Source organism: Leiobunum rupestre, chromosome 5 (genome assembly GCF_980474605.1).
Source record: "Leiobunum rupestre chromosome 5, qqLeiRupe1.1.hap1, whole genome shotgun sequence".
Taxonomy (NCBI): domain Eukaryota; kingdom Metazoa; phylum Arthropoda; class Arachnida; order Opiliones; family Sclerosomatidae; genus Leiobunum; species Leiobunum rupestre.
In genome coordinates, this window is record NC_143388.1 from 46,649,654 (window position 1) to 46,669,067 (window position 19,414).

The 19,414-nt window shown below is 36.6% G+C and overlaps 1 protein-coding gene across 1 annotated transcript; it reads right to left on the bottom strand.

Moving 5' to 3' along the window:
• Nucleotides 1-16,281: 16,281 nt before the first annotated feature.
• Nucleotides 16,282-17,017, bottom strand: LOC149945172 (uncharacterized). The gene is made up of 3 exons (XM_090176407.1): nt 16,798-17,017; nt 16,555-16,741; nt 16,282-16,441 (listed from the first exon to the last, which is right to left on the bottom strand). Exons 1-3 carry the CDS (start codon nt 17,015-17,017, stop codon nt 16,282-16,284), a joined length of 567 nt encoding a protein of 188 aa, XP_090032533.1.
• Between the last annotated feature and the right edge of the window lie 2,397 nt (nt 17,018-19,414).

Here is a 19,414-nt window from a genome sequence, read left to right on the forward strand (position 1 = left end):
GAATGCATTTGTACATTTTTCTACTATATACATTGGCGGGAAAAGACTGAAATTAAAACACAGTTCAGGTTCTATAAGCTTTATATGCTTTTAAAATGATAATTTGAGCCTTGGGAAGATTTCAACTGACCAAAAAGTTGGAGGGGGCAATATCATTAGTTGCCCCTCCCAGTAAAATTCTAGAGAGGGGCATTGCCCCCTTGCCACCCCTGGTTCCTACGCCCCTCCCTTTTCCCATCAAAGCCTCTAATCAGCCCGCCATGTCATTAGGTTCCCTGAAACCACCGACGCTATTTAAAGGGGGACGGCCAAGCTTTTCCAAATATCGCCATATTTGCATATCAAAAGATATACTTACACGTACCCAATTTTGTCTTGAAAAAAAAGTATTTGGCTCAAAAAGTTGAAACGTAAAATAAAGCCAAGAATTTGGGTTTGAATTTTCGCCGGCATCTTAAGGTGTTTGACGTCGGCGATATGGTTTTCGACGTTTCGCTCACTGTCGGCGTTTTAGCATTTTCACTTGGCGTTTTTTTAGGGCGGAAATAAAGCGATTTTTTTCTGGCAGCGAGTTCGTCGGTTTTCGTCTGAAAGTGGAGATTTAAGCCTAGGCCTAAAAATGGATGATTTATCTGATCATAATAGTAAACTATTGATTAAAGCTCATGTAAGCATTTTAAATTTAATGTTATTTTACATGATCTATCGTGTTCAAAGAAATATGAGTTATAAAAGATCGGTTTGTGTGAAAGAAACATACTGGAAAAGAAGGCAACAAGGGTATAAAAAAAACACGTTCCAAAATTCACAGAAAAGCACGTGGCCGAGTTCCGAATGCAAGAAGCGGGAAATTAACCATCTCCCTGACGTCACAGTCACCTTTCGAAAATGGTTTTTGATTGGTTGAAAAAGAGCGAAATCGCCCAACTGAGCGAAAAAAATAGAAATGAAAATCGCCACACAAAACCGAAAACCGACGGAATTTCCGCCCGGCGTCGACGGAAATTTTCGCCCATTTTCCGTCGACGCCGGGCTTTTTCGCCCAAAAACCGCCAAGTGAAAACCAGGCTAGGCTAAGGTCTCGTATAACTGGAAAGCGCCGCGCGTGCAAAACAAATTTTTCGCGTCTTCAGCAGCGCGCGCTTTAATGTTGTTTTTTGTCTCGCCGATTTCTCACCAGGTGACGCGGCGGACGCGCGCTTTTCAATTTCCCGAAATTTCTTCATTTTATTAAAAATTAACCACTTAATATTTTTTATGTGGTTTTCGCGATCAATTTCAGTTTTTAACGGGCTATAAGGCTATCTAATTGGTTAAAGCTTGACCGCTCCCCTTTAAACGTACGTCATTGACGGTTTTTCCACACTCCTCCCAGGGAGATTCGACGAAGACTGCTGATGATATTCTTTTCTAAATATTAATAGCTTGACTCACCTTTAGTACGATTGAAAAAGCTAATCACGATGACATATCTAAAAAAAATAATACATTTAGTAGGTAGGTGGTTGATATGGCAATTTTAAATACAAAACGTTTTTGAACAAGGAACTATGAATTATAAATTTCCTTCCTGGACATCTTAATATCAAAATCCAATGACAGAATTTCTACTATTGTGTTCCGTAAGCCCTTTTCTGTAGCCATGCACACCCCCTCTCACAAAAATTTACAGCTTTTCATTCGTGAAGTGGCCAGCCATAATATGCTCTAATGATCCCATACTAAAACTAGAAATAAACATAAAAGCAGAGACTTATACGCGTTATACGTGAACAGGGGTATCTTTAGACCGTATTACCTATCGTTATAATATCTTAAATAAAACTAAACTAGATAGACAATATAAATCTAAAAATTGTGAAGTGATCCCAAACATCAAAATTGCGATAAGCTAACCTTAAACCGATTTTTACCTCTCCGAGGGGACTTTGTACCCTAGGAGGGGTTATACAACCATCGTGTCTGTCTGTCTGGCCTGCGAACGCGTTCGCATTTTCTTAGAATCAGTGAAAAGGTTTTTCCAAAAGCGCCCTCTTTTTGTCATTGGGTGTCGTATAATTTTTTAATCGGCCGGGATTCGAACCCGAGCCCTCTTGCACGACAGGTGAGCGTTCAACCGCAGAACCACGGATACAGTTACGCTTCACTCAAAATTAAAAACTCTTCCGAGGAGAGGTATATTTTGGCATGCCAACTTGTTAAACTGTGCAATAAAATAAAAAATAGGTCCTTAAAAGATAGTAAAAAGGTGCGGTATTTATCAAATTAAATGCTCCTGTAATGCGATATACATTAAGTATTGTGGTTTTTCAACATTAGATTTTTTTTTAAATAGAGCTAATACCCAAGGCACCACCTTCGACCACATAAGCAATGTTGCTTGTGCGTGATCAAGTAATAGGTGGCCGGGTTACAATGCGTAGGAGGGTGGTGGCAAGCCCTTCATGCCACGTGAGCCAACAGCTCCCTACACTAACTATTACCGTTAACCTCAGCAAGTTTTTATGGGAAGGGGAAACCGAAGATCTCGGTGGAAAACCCCTTATAACCAGTGGGGAGAGAACTTACAAACTCTACGCAGAAGGAGTGGTTCCGGATTTTCACCCAGTGCCACTAGCTGGGATCGAACCCGGCTCCTCTTGCTGCGAGGCTAAAGTGCTAACCACTCAGCCACCCCACCTATTATATTTTATATTTTATATTTTTTCGAATAAACATTTTGAAGGTAGAGATCGCTATTTACTAAAGATCGCAAAATTGAGGCATTTACGCCACAAATATTTGTGTCAGAAAAAACCGCTATCGTTCCACAGCCTCCAATAGTGTGGATAGCTTCAATAATTTAGCCTACAAAGCAAACCGAACAAAGAAATAAGTACCAAATTCTGTTCTTTCCCGCTTAATGATAAAATAGGACTGAGGAAATCGAATAATGTAACTGCTTTCCATTAGACCAGTAAATGAGGCTTCACATTGTTCAGAGCAGATATGTATTTCGATCAATTCTCACTTGGTCAAAAAGGGGGGATATTATAAATAAAAATGGCAGCTAATATTCTAATCAGTTTACTTGATCCTAAAGAAAATAAACATTATATTTTGGTTGATGAAAATTAATTTCAGAGAATATAGAATGGTTAGTTAATTTCCGATGAAACATTACCTTTTAAATTGTAAATAAAATGTTTTCTTCCTTCATATATTGTCGTGAATTCGTGTGAAAATAATATTAATTGTCAAAGGCTTAGTTAACAACATTCGTGGCATTATCGTAAGCCGCCATCTTAAGAAGAATCTTTTTATATTTCACGCATTTTAGTGAGTTATCACGGGGATAAAAATTCTTACGAAGAACTCTTCTCAAGAGAAGAATTCCTTTTTATAATTTTGACGCGCCCCAGGCAACCAACATTTTACGCTCTCTCCCCTCGCGCTGCGCTGTCTCGTCTGGCTCAGCGCGTTCGCCCCTGTGATTATAGCGCATGGCCCCAACACCTAATAGAAGCGAGCATTGCGGTGAAGCCTTGGGCTGGTCCAAGGGGCGGCCCATCACCCGGTATTTAATAAATGGGTAGAAATTTGGGGATTAGAACTTCGTGAAGTGTTTCCCTTTCCTACGAGAACGTTATGTATGTTTGCAGTTTGTGCCTATTTAACAAATATATATGAACCACTTATTGAATTGCTATGTGATTTATTTAAAATATCACCCAATTTGTTTTATTTATCACCCGTTTACATAAAAACACTCATCGACATTAAAATTTATCCAAATATATTTGGCCTTTTTTATCATTTATGATTACATCAGTTGACCACACAATTTATAAAAATTTCACAATATTGTCTTTTCTATACCCTGTTCGCGTCAAAACATTTGAAACGTTTGATTATAGATAAAGCCTACCCTAGAAAACAACTCCATACCTCTCTGCTTTCATAGAGGGGTATAGCAGCTGGATTTGACGTATAGGAATTGATCGTAGACCTGAAAATATCAATAATCATTAACTTATGACGTTAAAAAAATAAAACCCATTTTAATTTACAAGACTAGTTTCAATGCCGTTAATGACATCCTTTGACACAAGATGAGCCACAGATTTATTAAACCGCTTCAAACGATTGGTGCTCACATTATCAATTATTGATTTTTTGGTATGAGGTAATCGTAAACATCAAGCACTGTTATTTTGGGAATAGTGGACGGAAGTGGATTTTTTCTCCAATTGGTCACTTCATCGGGTTGCAGGGAATCTTCTCCACATCGTTCTGTAAAATAAAACCGTTATTATTAGATAGAACTAGATTTAGTTAAATTATAGGTAGTTAATTGTGTTCGGGTGGCGTTGTAATCTAATCTTTGATCTTATCTTTAATTTTGTTAATTTTAATAAACCTGTGCCAAATTCCTTTTTAAAACCTATATATATATAGTCGAGATTTTAATAAATAATGATGTGTTCATAAGTTCGCTCTCTCAATCTTGGCGTATTCATTCAACACGATGACCCTTTAGCTTCAGTCTTCCTCTCGGGAATAGTTTCTGGTCCCGTTAAACTGGACACGAACGAATTGTTACATACATTTTAAGAACTTGTTACTTCCCAAACTAAGACTTGATGTTTCGGGAACTAAATTACTTTTGAAAACACAATAACATTCGGAGGTCAAAGCCGAGTGAGAACAAGCCTTAACAACTTTTCGTTCCCTACAACTTCATTTGAACTATTTTCCTTTATTTTTTTGGATTTCGACAATAAATTCATTTTGATTCCAATTGCTTTAATACCTAAATTGCCGCATAAAACCTTGAACTTGGGGATACTTAAATAAATAAGTTTTTCTTCGTGCTTGTCTGCTTGCATCTTGCAAGTCATCTGCTGCTCACAATCCAAATGCGTGATAGGACATACACCAAATTTCAGTCGAAAGGGAGTATAGGCGATAGCATCAATTGTTTTGGTCGTAGCTTACTTGTTAAAATGTTCCCCGAAATTCGTCAAAGCACTACCAACTTCTATATAGCGCTTCCGCAATCGGGTCTGGCCGTAGTCAAAACATAGGGGCTGCTTCACTAAGCCTAGGTTAAAAACGTGTTCTAGTCTTAAGTTTATAACATTTTTACAATTTTCTAGTCAGAGACTTAACATAACTATACCAATTATAGTACTTATGTCCGAGTAGTTGTTAAATCAAGTTTCACGAATTAAAAAAGTAAAATTTTTAAACGGTTAATTTAATTTTATAGCCACGTGATTATTTTTAAAGGTTTCTACCGTTTAATGACGCTCAAATGTTTCCCGAAAGTAATTTTAGCCCGTACATCTTGCAATTTATGCTCTCGCCTATTCACAAAAAGGGCGCTCAAATAATAGTTGCACCACTTTTAACACTTTTAAATGAGTTTAACTCAAGTTGTTCTTTGAGAAAACTACTTAATGTGATCGAAGGTCTTCGGAGAGCCTATTTATGGTAATTGTAAAACGTTTTAAAGCCTGGTTTTCATTGGGCTAAAAAACAGCGGAGTTGGCTTTCCGCGCCGTTTGCGGAAAAAAATTTTCCGCAAAATTTTACGGAAAGCTTGCGATATTCCGTGAACAAGCGCGGAATGGAAGTTCTATTTTTCCGAATTTTTAAAACGCAACGCAATGTGCTAACCAATCAGTGAAGATCGTGCGTTGACGTCACTTGTTCACTACTCTCGGTTTGATTCAATTTGTTAGACTTAAAAAGCGACTCGTTTAGTTATAAACATTGTTATTGTAATTTAGTCAGTTTGTCACGATGACTCCTAAACAATAAAGAATGAATGGTAGTCAACAGGAGTTATTCATAGAAGAGGTTCGCGCTTCTCCTTTTTTATATGACAAAGCAAATAGATGTTTTAAAAACAATGAAATGAAAGAAAATCGGTGGACTGCTATTGGAGCTATCTATGGCGTCCATTTTAATTCAGTGAGTCAGTAAAGATACAATCTTCAGCGCATGCGCTATCAAAACTGCAAAATTACAAACCGCTTGAAAAAATCCCCAGTGAAAACCAGTTGCGGAAAATCCGCCGGAAATATATTTGCGTACAACAATTTCCCCCGTTTTTTACCCCAGTGAAAACCAGGCTTTCGAAAGGAAAAAATTAGCTTTTGTTTTGATATCAAATAAGAAGCCGCTAAATCACTATACACACCTTTAATCTTTGGCCCTAAAAAGCTTTCCCAATCTCCAGTGCGTGAAACGTTTGAAAAATTCAACAGATTTTCTTTGACTTAGAATACTCAATCTTTCAAAAAGGAAGGTATTACAAAGGCTTCACTATATAAAAACAAGCCTACGATAAGAAGAAAATAAGTCTTCTGAAAAGAAATAACAAAATTTGACAGATTGAGGATGCATATATGTTGAGCTTCTCCAATATCAAACAGAGGGAAATGTTTTGGTCATAAAAGTTCTTAAAAGGAGTAAAAAGGGTTTTGGAAATTGGGGTAAGTCATTGGGGGGAATGTAGTAGAAATAGAAGCTAATACAATCTTTTCATCCTTAAAAAACGATTCTGGAAGTGCGAAAATTTTTAAATTTATCGATCGAATGTACTACTTCATACTCCTTTAAAGTAGTATAAGTAGACTTAAATTATATAGGTAGTTGAATCAGTATTTGATATACTGGTGCTCATGCGATATCAATCAACCAATATCACCGGGAGTTTCATAATTATGCCCTGACCAAGGGTCCACAGCTCAGACAGTTGACCAACTGTTATGGGCAACAGGACCACCCAACTCCTGACAGTCACACCTAAGACGCCAGTCATCGAACCCTCCGAAAGGAGATGCAACGAGACAAGTACTCCCCACTTCGTGCACTGCCGAGGGAATAAGAATGGATGCTGTGGCACCATCAACCGACACCCAGCTGACAGAGCACGGGAAGTAAAGGCACCAAAAAGGTAAACAACGAGCACACTGTATCCCAAAGTCCACCACACAGCTGGCACCATAGATTCCAGTGGGCTAGAAAAGGCGGGAAAAAAGGGCATCAGCGCCACATACGGAGCCCCGCCACAGGTGAAAAATAACTCCACCCGAGCGTTGACCGTGCGTGGACCTCCCCCGGTAGCCTGAGCCGAAGCCCAGTTTCCGGCCTCTAACTAACTGTAGTCGGATATGGGGTAGGACCAATTGACCACGGCTAACATCTCCAAGTGCGTCACCCCATTAAAGCCACCCGCTTTTGCACACCGTCATGCGTGTAAGGCTTATTTATAGGAAGATTCTTATTATTAAACATCCAATTTCAGTTGCTTTTTTATCGCTATTTATTATTAATTTGCGTCGCTTTAACCACTTTTGCCCTTCCAAATCTATTGCTTATCGTCATTTGGTTCAGCGAATATAAGACAATCGGGTATAAGTAGAGTAAACGCTCAATGAGTATATGGAAAATGGGCCAGAAACAGCTTTCAATCCCATGCATTTGTAGCTTAAAAATACTTTTTTCAGACGATGCTTCGCTGATTTAAGTAAGCCACAATTAACATTTCATTCTGAAATGTTTATAAAATGTAAACTGAGATTTAATTGGCCTCACCTAAAATGGTATTAGTACAGTTAATATGTATCAACTTTTCTCTAAAAAAATTGAGGTATTTCCTTGTGCAGTGCGAAACAAGACGAAACAAAATTGCCACAAAGTTGACGCATTTCTCTGTGCAGTGCGAAACAAAATTGCCACACAGTTGAGGTATTTCCTTGTGTAGTGCGAAACCAGGCGAAACAAAATTGTCACAAAAGTTGAGGTATTTCTTTGTGTAGTGTGAAACAAGGCGAAACAAATTGCCACAAAGCTGACGTATTTCTCTGTGCAGTGCAAAACAAAATTGCCACAAAGTTGAGGTATTTCCTTGTGTAGTGCGAAACAAGGCGAAACAAAATTGCCACAAAGTTGAGGTATTTCCTTGTGTAGTGCGAAACAAGGCGAAACAAAATTGGCACAAAGTTGAGGTTTTTCTTTGTGCAGTGCGAACGGTGAAACATGACGAAACAAAATTGGCTCCAAGTTGAGGTATTTCCTTGTGCAGTGCGAAACGAGCCGAAACAAAATTGGCACTTACTTTCCAAACAGAATACCTACAATACCTAGATGCTATATTCAAATGCTAGCTTAATTCTATTAAATGGATTCAGGTGGATAGGCCCTTTCAAAATTGATCCAGGATAATGGCATATTAAAATGGCTTTTAGGTGATAAACCAGGTACACAGTTTTTAAACCACAACGATATGAAATCCTGGATACACCGTTCGTGCCTTTCACTTTTTGGATTAATTTCTAAACAAAAACTTAACTTCTGATAATAGGAAATTGTTGGCTTATTTACTTTTGAAAACATGAAATGTGGGATCGATGAGGAAAAAATGCAGAATTCTGTTCTTTCGTATCACGAGTTCTTCTTTATAAATTATTCTTCCGTGTTTCCGAAACATTTTTGCTTAGAGGGGAGTTAAACAGAATTTGGGTCAAAAAGGTCATATTTCCATCAACTACATCCTCCTCTACGTTGGACGTTTGTCAAATGTGTCGTTTTTTCGATCTCAGCTCTTCCGACTTTGAGTTCTGCTGAGATCGCGTGTTAATCCGGCTCACTAGCGAGGGAGACCTAGACGAGTATAGGTATCTGAAATACTATAATTTTACTCAACGATACTTTCTTGAGCTGAGCCGTCTCTTAAAGCAAAGCCAAAAATGATTTACGGACTAGCTGAAAATAGGGCTTAAAGCTTTAGTACGAAAATAAAGAGAGGAAAAGCTGATGACACGGGACTTTGAGTTTGTAAGAGCAATATGGCTGTTGTAATTCCAAGAACGAAACTAAGGTTATTATTATTCCATGGACTAAATAACAACCGGGACGGTCCAGATCTATAACATTTCCCTGTAAAGACCCAAAAAAAAGTGTTAACGCGTTCAGAAGCGTAGCCAGGCAAATATTTTTTATCCTGGTGATTCAAACGTCATAAACTGGTTCAAATTTTAAATTCCAAGCATTCCAAGGAAGCTTCTTTCCCTATTTTACTCCCCCCGCCGCCTATTTTGAATCACCAGCCTATACAAGAATTTCCTGTTATGCCAGCGAGTACCGATAGAGTGCGTCGATGCTTGTTCTTTTTTACTATTTCCCTGTTGTTAATTAGTCCATGATTATTCAAAGAACGAAACTAAGGTTATTATTATTCCAACAATCCCTACAGACTGATGAAATTTTTATTTTTAAATATGTTTTGTTGAATTTGTCTCATTTTAAGTTAAATTTATGATTTATAATTGTATTATTCGAAATTTGAACTATTTATTACAATAAATGATTATATTTAATAACTTTAAATTAAATAAACATTTACAAAACCTATTCATTTTCGGTATTCAACCTTTTACATTTTCGGTTAAATATAAACCAATTCAAAGAGCCAAACAAGCGACTGACCAACCTCTCCGGTATACCTTATGCCTCTACGACTCTATATCCGAAATAAATCAGTGCCCTTTAACGATCATCACGGCATCTGGTTTTTTTCTTTCAAAACATCAAGTAGAATCTGTAAAGCGCGATTTCCTTCTTACCCTTAGTACATATCCGGTACGCAGGGTGGCGCTTCTGTATTGCCCTCACGGTTCTGTCTGAAATATTTGAAGTGCCATTTTTATTTTCCAGTTAGGAAGAAAACTGAATAGACACTCAGTTAAATTTCTTAGAGATAAGCCTTGGTCTTTTTCTTTATATTGTCTCTGACATTTTCATTTTTCCGCTGGCGTTCTGAGCAAGATTCAAGAGGAAAAATTGGATCTAGGATATGGAATAAGCTGACTCCACTATAGACTCGGATTATTCTATGATGCAAGATAACTTTCCTCTTATAAAGGAACAAGACAGTCGTACATTGTATATAGTCCTAGTAGCATACGCCATTCCATAGCGACTCCAGGACTACTAAAAGCATGAGATTTATTATAAAATACCATTTTTGGGTCGTTTTTTATATTTTTCGGTCCGTGATGGATAGTTAAATTTAGAAAGCCGTTTGCTGGTACAATTGATCCAAGCTTTGTCTTTTAAATTGGATGTCTTCTACTTTATTCTGGGCGTTCTTTCATCGATTGTTAGGTTAATCTTTCCAAATATATTTTATTGTTTTCGTGAGTAAATCTTTGACTTTTCCTATAAATAAAATTGATAGAACTTTAGTCCTTAAAGGGAGTAGTAGATTAACAAATGTGGATAATTGCCACCAGGTTTGAGCGAAGCTAGGACTGATTGACACTAGTTACGTTAAAGCCATCGGAGACTTTAGGCTTGTAAGTTCCACTTGTCACAAAATAATTTAGTAAACTATCTATTAAAAAAGTTACTCAAACTTATTGACACTGAAATTTATCATTTACGTATATTCTTATTGAATCTGATATTTATAAATTATAAACTCTTAATGTCTCTTAACATTTAATTTAAAATAACTTCCAGTACCAGTTATCAAGTATATGCAGATGATTTTTCGATATAGTTTATACTCCTCTTAAAGGATTAACAGTTCAGGTTTATCCATATTATTATGTAGTGTTGTAAGTCGGAAAATCTTCCAAAAAATGACCAAGGCCTTTTTTCCGGAGTATTTTCCGTATTTTTCCAGAAAAAAAAAATAAGTTTTAGTCTAATATATTGTTGGCAAATTTATATAAAGCGGCATTTTCGCCTCATTTTTTCGAATCTAAAAGTAAAACTAAACCTCTAGACAAGTTTAAACTGATTAGGCCTAACAATGTAACACTATTTATGTTTTGTAGTATGTTTACTGATATTAGACATTTTATATCGATAAAAAGTTAAAACATTAAAAACCCTTAAAAAGTAATTTATGTTTCAAATTTTTATTTTTCCGATTTGCGGAAAATTTTGACAAATTTTCTGGAAATTTTTCCGCATCTTATTTTTTCGGAAAATTAACACCACTATTATTATATTGTAGGTTAAAATTGTAGGTAGGTTATTAGTATGTTATTAGAAAGGATAATCCACTCTTCCAAAACGTGTAGGGAGTTATCCACATTTTTATTTTAATAAATTTATTAAGCACTGGCTTAAGCTGTATTATTCTTATCAAAATATATTTCCAGTCAGCATGCCCATATGTATTATGTAAATAAGTGTCTATATCGGCTTTTTAAATGTATAGTAAGTACCCGTTATTCTCGCTCACACGTTGTATATCTCCGAATACCATGTTGTTGTATTCCGTTAACAAGGCTGAAGATCTTTTTTGTGAATCTAGCTTCTCACTGTCTTTGTTGCAGTTCGTTCTTCGGAATTTCGAATTGATTACTTGGGGTATCCGTTGACAGAATCTTGGTAAATGGAACCCGATTAACAGTTTCCTCCATGACTTTCTAACCAGCGAGGACCACGGTTGAACTGTCGAGCCGAAAACTTGCTCAACACTGAAAGCAAATTTTAAGTGAATGCAACTGGATTGTTGATTTTTTTAAATCGAGAAAATCGATTGATTTAAATTAAATCAGATTGGTTTTGCTATTAATGGATGTTTTTGATTTTATTGATATTTAAACCATTTAAAACTCTATATTGATTTAGAATTTGAGTGAAACGGTAATGTCAACTTAAATTTAAATTTATTTTTACTAAAATTTAACTACTATTTAAAAATAATTTTAATTTATTTTGCTCTGAACTGACAATACCAGAGAGCCAATTTTTGTACATTTTCATAAATACATCGGAAAATGATAGTTGATTTAAATTATTGATTGTTTTAAGAAAATAACTTGCTTTAAATAATGTCAACCCTGAATTAAACATTATCAATACAAAAGTCTATATTTTATTGGCTTTAAATTGCTTTTAATGTGTTGGTTTTGGCTGCAGAATGTTTCCTAGGGTAAAACTCGTAACATAAAATATTGATGTTTATTCAGGAAATAATCACAATTTTTAAAGAAATCTATCAAATTATCGTGGCTAAATAGACCATCTTTTGTAAATGGCTTTCTTTACCTTTAATATGTGATCTAGACCTTCAAAATAGCCACCTTATAAATACTGTAGGAAATTTGGCTACACAGACCTTAGACAAAGTTAAAGATTTTTTTAGAAAATAATTACTTATTTAAATAAACATATATATAGAGTATGCTTCGAAGACTTAGTCCTTTCAAATTATCTTGGTATAAAACACTAAAATCGCCTAGCGAGAAAATCGGAGATTGGGAGGCTAATAATGTTAATTACAAAATACACATAAATATGAACTCGTAGCGTGCTAGTCTGATGTTCAAAACACAAATTTCAACAATGCTCAAAATAATTAAAATTTTAATTACTATCATTATATATTAATGAATAAATGCCTATCCCGTTTGGGACTGACTTAAATGCAAAAAGAAAACTTAAAACTCTTCTAACTTGACACTATTACAGAAACAAAGAGATAAGTTTTAATAATATCTAAACTGAAATGTATGGAGGCCATATTATCCGCTGATCATTACTGAAAAAGTCTTTTTTCCTGACGTAAGTGCTTTTCGTTTGAATAAATTACTCTATTTAAAAAATCGACCATTAAAGGAATTAATGAAGCCCCGAAAGAAAACAAATCGTGTTCTTGTTAAAGTCTTCCGCCTGAGACGTTCAGAAAGGCTAAAGCTTTTTTGTTCCATATTAAGCCCTTTTTTGCAGTCCAAGAAAAAACTCTGACGTTATCCGAGCGAAAATTTTAGTTTCCCGTAAAGAAAGCACTCATTGTACTAGACAAAAAGTCGACACAGAACCGGAAGTTTTTAATTTCTTCAATAACCTTTTAGACCTTAAATTTATTAATTGTATTCTTTAAATTTCAAAGGATTTCCAAGGGCAACAGACCAAATAGTTAAATATAATAGATAAAAACTTAAAAATTCTCGACTTAATACAATAGTTACGATTATACATATTAACATATTTCTATAACGATTTTCAATAAGTGTGTCATTAATTACTATGTGCTGAGTGAAGTAGAATTGACGTCATTCCTAAAAGATAGGCATTAAGCGAGAAAAATACGCCACCTGAAAACAAAATATCGAGCTCACAATGACTAACAATGTAAGTGGCAAATATGGTACCGAAGTCCACCAAAAATCTATGGTCGTTTTGGAAATGGTTTTCAAAAAAGAAATAACATATGAAAGATAAGGAAGGAACCCACTTGTGTGACACAGATAAGATGTTTTAAGAAACAATATAGTTAGTTATTAACATGAGAGACGAAGACGTTGAGTTGCGTATTTAATTTCCGCTAGAGTAATAGGTCAAGTCTGAAATTTCCTCTATTTTGTGAAGACTCACTATCGTCATCTGTTACGTTGTCTTCGTTTAAGGGGAGTATGACTAGGCACCACAAAATAAAGGAAAGCTGGAACAAATAATAGGGGCCCATTCAGACTAGGGGCCCCGGTTTGAACAAACAAGGTACTTTTCTCCCATGTTTCTACCGGAAAAATTAAAGCTTCCTCCAGTAGTAACGACTCTCTTTGGGGCCTGCGATTTATATTTTAACGTGGCCCGGGTTCGTTCTTGGTGGTTCTGAGTATGATGGTGTATCAACAAATTTCCCAATTCAGCCTTCAAGTATATTAGAAGCTAAGATTGATTGGCGCTAATTACGTTAAAAGCAGACGATTTATTCTCCTATTAAGATTGTGAAAGGGGAGAGACGACCACGGAATAGACGATGGTATGACGCAGAGGAAGTGAATTACCACGAGATAGGGGAAGACGATGAAGTGAGTTATAATTATTATTATATGGGGCTGTATAAAGAGAAGTATTACGTCATAACTTATAGCGTTTTTCATTTGACTGCTCTCGAGAGCTTAGATCACTGTGATTAAGATTTTTTTGTTCCATTTAACTGCTCTCGAGTGCTCTTGATCACTGTGATCAACATTTTATGTTCCATTTGTGTGCTTGAATCGGCTCCGATCAAGTTTCACGTGTTAGGTTTCTTGTTCTCGAGTGCGCCGAGATCCCCTAAAATCGATTTGCCGATTTCGACAGATCAACGGATCGAGATCGAGGTAGGGGGAAATTTTTGCGTGTTCCGTTTAGATTTTTTTTGAAAAATGGCCAGCCAAGAAGTAAAATTTCAAATTACTAATAGACTTTAAACAAAAAAGCGTGGGAATATGTTTATGGAATGTTCCATTTGCGTATTTTACTTTAGTCAGAGACAGATTCGGATTGAATCTCGAGCAATCAAATGGAAAACACTAAAATGTTTATAAAAAAAATTAAAAATAGTATTTGAAGGTAATATTTGATAGACCCTATTGTTATCCGTTTACTTTATGTGGAATTCTTTTGGGAGTTCAATACTCCATCTCTGATAGAGGATTCTGTTTTATTAATAATTTTAAACGAAGCATTTGAAGTAAATGTCTTAAGTCAGAGTTAAAAAACTGGCAAAATTCTTTCTTCGTCCCCAGTATGCCCAGGGTGTCGTGTCATCATTGCAGTTACTACATTTTGATATCATCTAATAACCTGAAGCTATTGCTAAAACACGAATATGTACATTCCTGTAGACTAGACAATATGAACCTGTCCCAGCAGTTCATTAATGAAAATTAGAAAGTAGCCACTCTTAAAATGTTTTATTTTTAAACCACGGTTCAAAATCGAAATGTATACGTATTTTCTTAGAACGCTAGAAATCACGCTTAATATAATAATAATAATAAGCTATCTTTATAACCGCATTGCAGCTGGCCTGAGGCCTTCTTATCAGCGAAACAAGGAAATTTAAACAACGTTGGAGGGTTGTGACTCCCCTGCCTCAGATAACCACTATAGAATCCGTACAATAACTAAATTGCTTTAAAACCTCTGCAAGTTTTTGTGGAAAGAGGAAATCCTCTTTAAAGAGATAGTGACAGCTTGGAGCAAAGTTAAATTTATTGACTTAATAACCTTCATTGGATAGAGTAGAATGCCGTGAATCCGAAAATATATATGTTATACCACTTTAAATTAGTAATTATTTATGAAAATTTACTTTAAAATATTTGTGAAATGTTATCTTCCCCGCAAACTCACCCACAAACTACGTCATATTTGGTCGAGAAGTCGAGCAGGTTAACGTGGAGGGGGGGATAAAATTTTAGAAGGGAATTTCCTCGTAAGTTACAACAGCGTTTCTTGCAGTGCTTCCCATTCCCGTTTTTAGTAGGATCGAACCAGAAGTTTTGAAGAGTAAGCTTATTTTATAATTGCCAAAGTTCAGTAAAGTCGTTGGGGCTCGTTGATTACATTAGCGTTTGTTTACAATATTTCTAGAGGGATTAGAACAAGGTATTTAATGTAAATTATTAATATTTAATCTCCGTAAAAGGAAATTTTAAGTTTATTTTATTTTAGGTTGCATTTATAACTCGTTTATAACCAAGGAAAAATGCCACCACAAAGCAATACTCCAAGGCCTATCGCGACAATGTACTGACATCATCGGTAGAAGCATTCCATGCCGTAATTGTACATTTTGCACCCAAGAACACGCATTACTCTTATTTGGGAATGCAAGCACGGTGCGTTGACTGAGATTATGATGTAGTATTGAGGTTTAATTGGTTTTATCCAACAGATTGCTTCTTGCAGCATTGCATTTTAACGAAAATTCCGGGAGAATGCAAGCGAGAAGGAAGGATGGTAAGCTTCGTTGGGTCGTTTATTACCCAAAAGCTAAGGGTGGAAATTTTTCAGTGAAGCCAATTATGCAAGCATCAACATATGGTACTGTTGTTGTAATTTGAATTTTACAAAATTAAAATTTCATTTGTATGTTACTATTTAATAGGCTATGTGGAAAAATTGTTGGAAAAATTGATAGAAAGCGCAGATGACAGTTACGAAGATTGGCTAAATAAATCTAATTTATCTTTGCCTCAAACTCCAAAACCATTAGCGAGTCAATATGAGCACCCCAATAAGGAAGAAGCAGTTGCTGCTTATAAGCAACATAAGCGTTTTAATTAAAAATAAATTTGGTTTTAAAAGGGATATAAAAATTATTTATTTTAAAAAAGTATACATTTCTCTGAAAAATTCAAATCTTATGTGAGATCTTCAGTGGTTGCACCTGGGAGGACGGAAATTTAGTCAATATAAATTCATACAGTCATTCACTTTTGATGGTGAAGAAAAAATCCCAACCAGGATTAAGGTTGTAAAATACATACCGGTTTAAATTAGAGGCGGTGGTTGGAATCCACAGAAATTATCTGATGGAAAGTTGCGGCGAATTGTGTTTACAACACAACTTGGGATGGGCCTTCTCTGCCGTCTGCCTAACCTAACGTATACCATCCTGGTGTACAATCTGTAGGACATGTACCTATATGTTCTGCAATAATAAAACAAAATTACGAATTCATATCTCAAAATAGTATAACATTGTCTTACTTGGCGATTGTACCCGGAGGTGGAACGTAATTTCGTTCTCAGAACTCATAATACATTGTGTTTAGAACGTTTCGGTTTAGGCAAACGTCTCTGAACGCTTCGCTCTGGGTAATGCAGCTATGCCCATCCTCTATAAGTCTGACTGCTTGTCGGGCCTCCCTGCAACACAGACACTCTGCAATGTCACCCATCACAAAACATCTATCACATTCACACCTAAATGGCACAGGAAATATTAACCCTAACAATAATTTATTTAGTGTTCAAGCAGAAGGTATATAACAGTTTGTATTTCACCATCATTTTCAGACCCTTCATTATCGCCTACTGGTACAACGGCCACGGGTTCAAATTGGTACGGCCTGAGGCCGAAAACCTCTTGTTGCTCAAAACCATCTTCGTCGTCGCTGGAAGGATAATCCCCCTCGTTGATGAAATTTTCATAATCGGAATAATAAATACTATCTGGATTCGAATTATTGGATTCCGCTTCCGAAGCGCTATTGTTATTTCCCATAGTGGCCGAAATTTTAAAATACGAAGCCTAACACCTTCACTGTCTTCTACGGTCTACCACGATATGTCACGTGATCCGTGGCGCGTGCTCCGGCGACGAGCGAAAAAAAAACTACTTCAAGCTCCTCACCCTAGTTCCCCTTTCCGACTGCAATTGTTGAAAACTGAACGAAAAAGTGCCCGGTCGCTACTACTTTCCTCCCGTTTTCACTCTAAGCATTCTCTCTCGGCTCGCTATAGCGGCCAAGGCAGCGGCAGATAATACCCGCGTATGACGTCAGCAATATGAGACGTGGCGCTTGCGGAGAAGCTGACCCTCCCATTTAAAATCTTAAATTTAATAGTTAATTATTATTTTTTTTTTACATTTTTTTTATTACCACTATATTTACCGTGGTCTTTTTATATATTTTATGAAAAAATATGATATACAAAAAAATCTGTCACTATCTCTTTAACAGACGGCTCAAGCTGGGATCGACCCCACTTCTCTTGCTGAACGCTGTCCAAAGAGGCAACGCGTCCTCGGTATTGAACACATTTCCTAAGGGGGCCTCGCTAGTGGACTGTCTACTCACTATTCATTAAACGAGACTTTTAACATAATTTAGCCCAATTGTTGTTTTTATTAAAACTCCTCCTCGAAGACCTATCGGTCCGCGTTCTTTAAATTTTAATATGAGGTACTAAAATGCATTTATGTATATTTCTTTTGTTTATTAAATGAACTTACCACTTCGCCATCCTAACAGGTTGAAAGTGTGTATAAATTGGATTCATTACGTTAACTGGTTATCACTATCCATTTATGTTTAGAAAAGGTCGTCAGTTGTTCATTTTCATTCGTCGAAAAAGCAAAAGTTTGTTGCCTGAAGTATCACATCCGAACTATTCCTTTCCATTCCCTTTAAAAGACGATTTATGAGTCATTTTGCATCTTCGAAATGGCCAGGGAGGTTTTATGGCGAGGATGCGTATTTTTAAAATGATCTTTTTCAGGGCAATTCTTTCACTTGAAGTAGCAATAAAATGGAGCTGTAACCTTTCCGACAGAATACGTACTTTCTTTTACAATTCGGTTTGAAGAATGGTCTTCACGCGTTTCCAAAAAATATGAATGTTGAGATTTTGAATTGGTTTCATAAAACAGCCCCAAATCGCCAAAAGTTTCAACTAGAATAGTTCTTCCTTTAAAGTGTAGTGGCCTTCTTGTTTTAATGTCACTGTCTCTTACGTTTACAAGTCTACGAGTGCGCGCTACAGTCGCCAGAGGAATATAGGTACAGTAACTAGGTTTTTCTATTTCAGAATGGTACGTTAAAACTACAGATGGCCTTTCATTGGTGGACTTCTTTGGGTTGATGGCATGTTTTAACGTACCATCCACAAATGTATCGGATCGAAACTGTTATTCGGAAAAATAACCGCCTTCTAACACTGGACCGCGACAAGAGCAATACTTTTACCGAACGTTCAAGATTTTGCTACCGTCGTGATAATAACCCGCGTTCTCTCCTCGTTTCTTACTCTTCGCCGAGCCAAGATTCTCAAGCGACTGATGAGGGTATTAAAGAATGCAATGGTCCTCGGTGCAACACTTGCGCGTTTGTGTCGTCTGACATTACTGTCCGTGGTCCTAGGCGTGATCTCACCTTCAAGGGATCTTTCGGCTGCATGACTGCCAATATTATAAATATACGCACTCAACTGCAAGGTCTGCGATATTCTTTACATTGGTGAGAATCAGAGGCGGCTCGCTGATAGATTCAGAGAACATTTCAACGGCATTAGAAAATCTGCAGCTAAGAACTACATCACTGATCACTTTAACAACACGCATACCATCAATGACGTCTCCATCCGCGTCTTGCGTTCCACTTATTTCCCCACCAAGCAGCGGCGTACTGAAGAAAATCGTATAATTTTTAATTTGGGTACTGAGTTTCCTTCTGGTTTAAATGATAAGTTGGTTTTTAGGTAGCTCGTTATTCCTGTTTGGTGTTTCGCGTGTGGTCATCCCGGTGGCGTCTTTTTTCCGCTAGCTATCGACATTTTTACGTATTCGTCTCTCTCGATCGGCAGTGGTTTTTGGTCGCTGGTTTGGATTTCTGTTTGCAAGCATTTGATGTAATTTTGCTTCCCCCTTTTTGATATTCGCCTTCCCCCTTCCGTTTTTCCCCGTTCCCTTTTTTTCATCAAACTTATTGTGAACATCCTCCTTTAAGACAGTCCTTTTTGGTATGTTAATTTTTAGGCCTAAGTTAACTTCGCGACTTTTAATAGCATTAAACAGTTGGTCGGCTTACAATACGTAAGAGGGCGGTGGCAAGCCCTTTATGCCACGCGAGCCAGCAGATCCCTACACTAACTATTACCGTTAACCTCCCAACACTAACTA

Bases quoted from the DNA above. Each gene is read 5' to 3' on its own strand.
- LOC149945172 (XM_090176407.1), bottom strand. From the start codon at position 17,017: ATGGGAAATAACAATAGCGCTTCGGAAGCGGAATCCAATAATTCGAAT. The intron at 16,742-16,797 runs GTGAAATACAAA...AATTATTGTTAG, and splicing joins TGAAGGGTCTGAAAATGATG to GGTTAATATTTCCTGTGCCA. The intron at 16,442-16,554 runs GTATTATGAGTT...TTATTATTGCAG, and splicing joins CGAAACGTTCTAAACACAAT to AACATATAGGTACATGTCCT.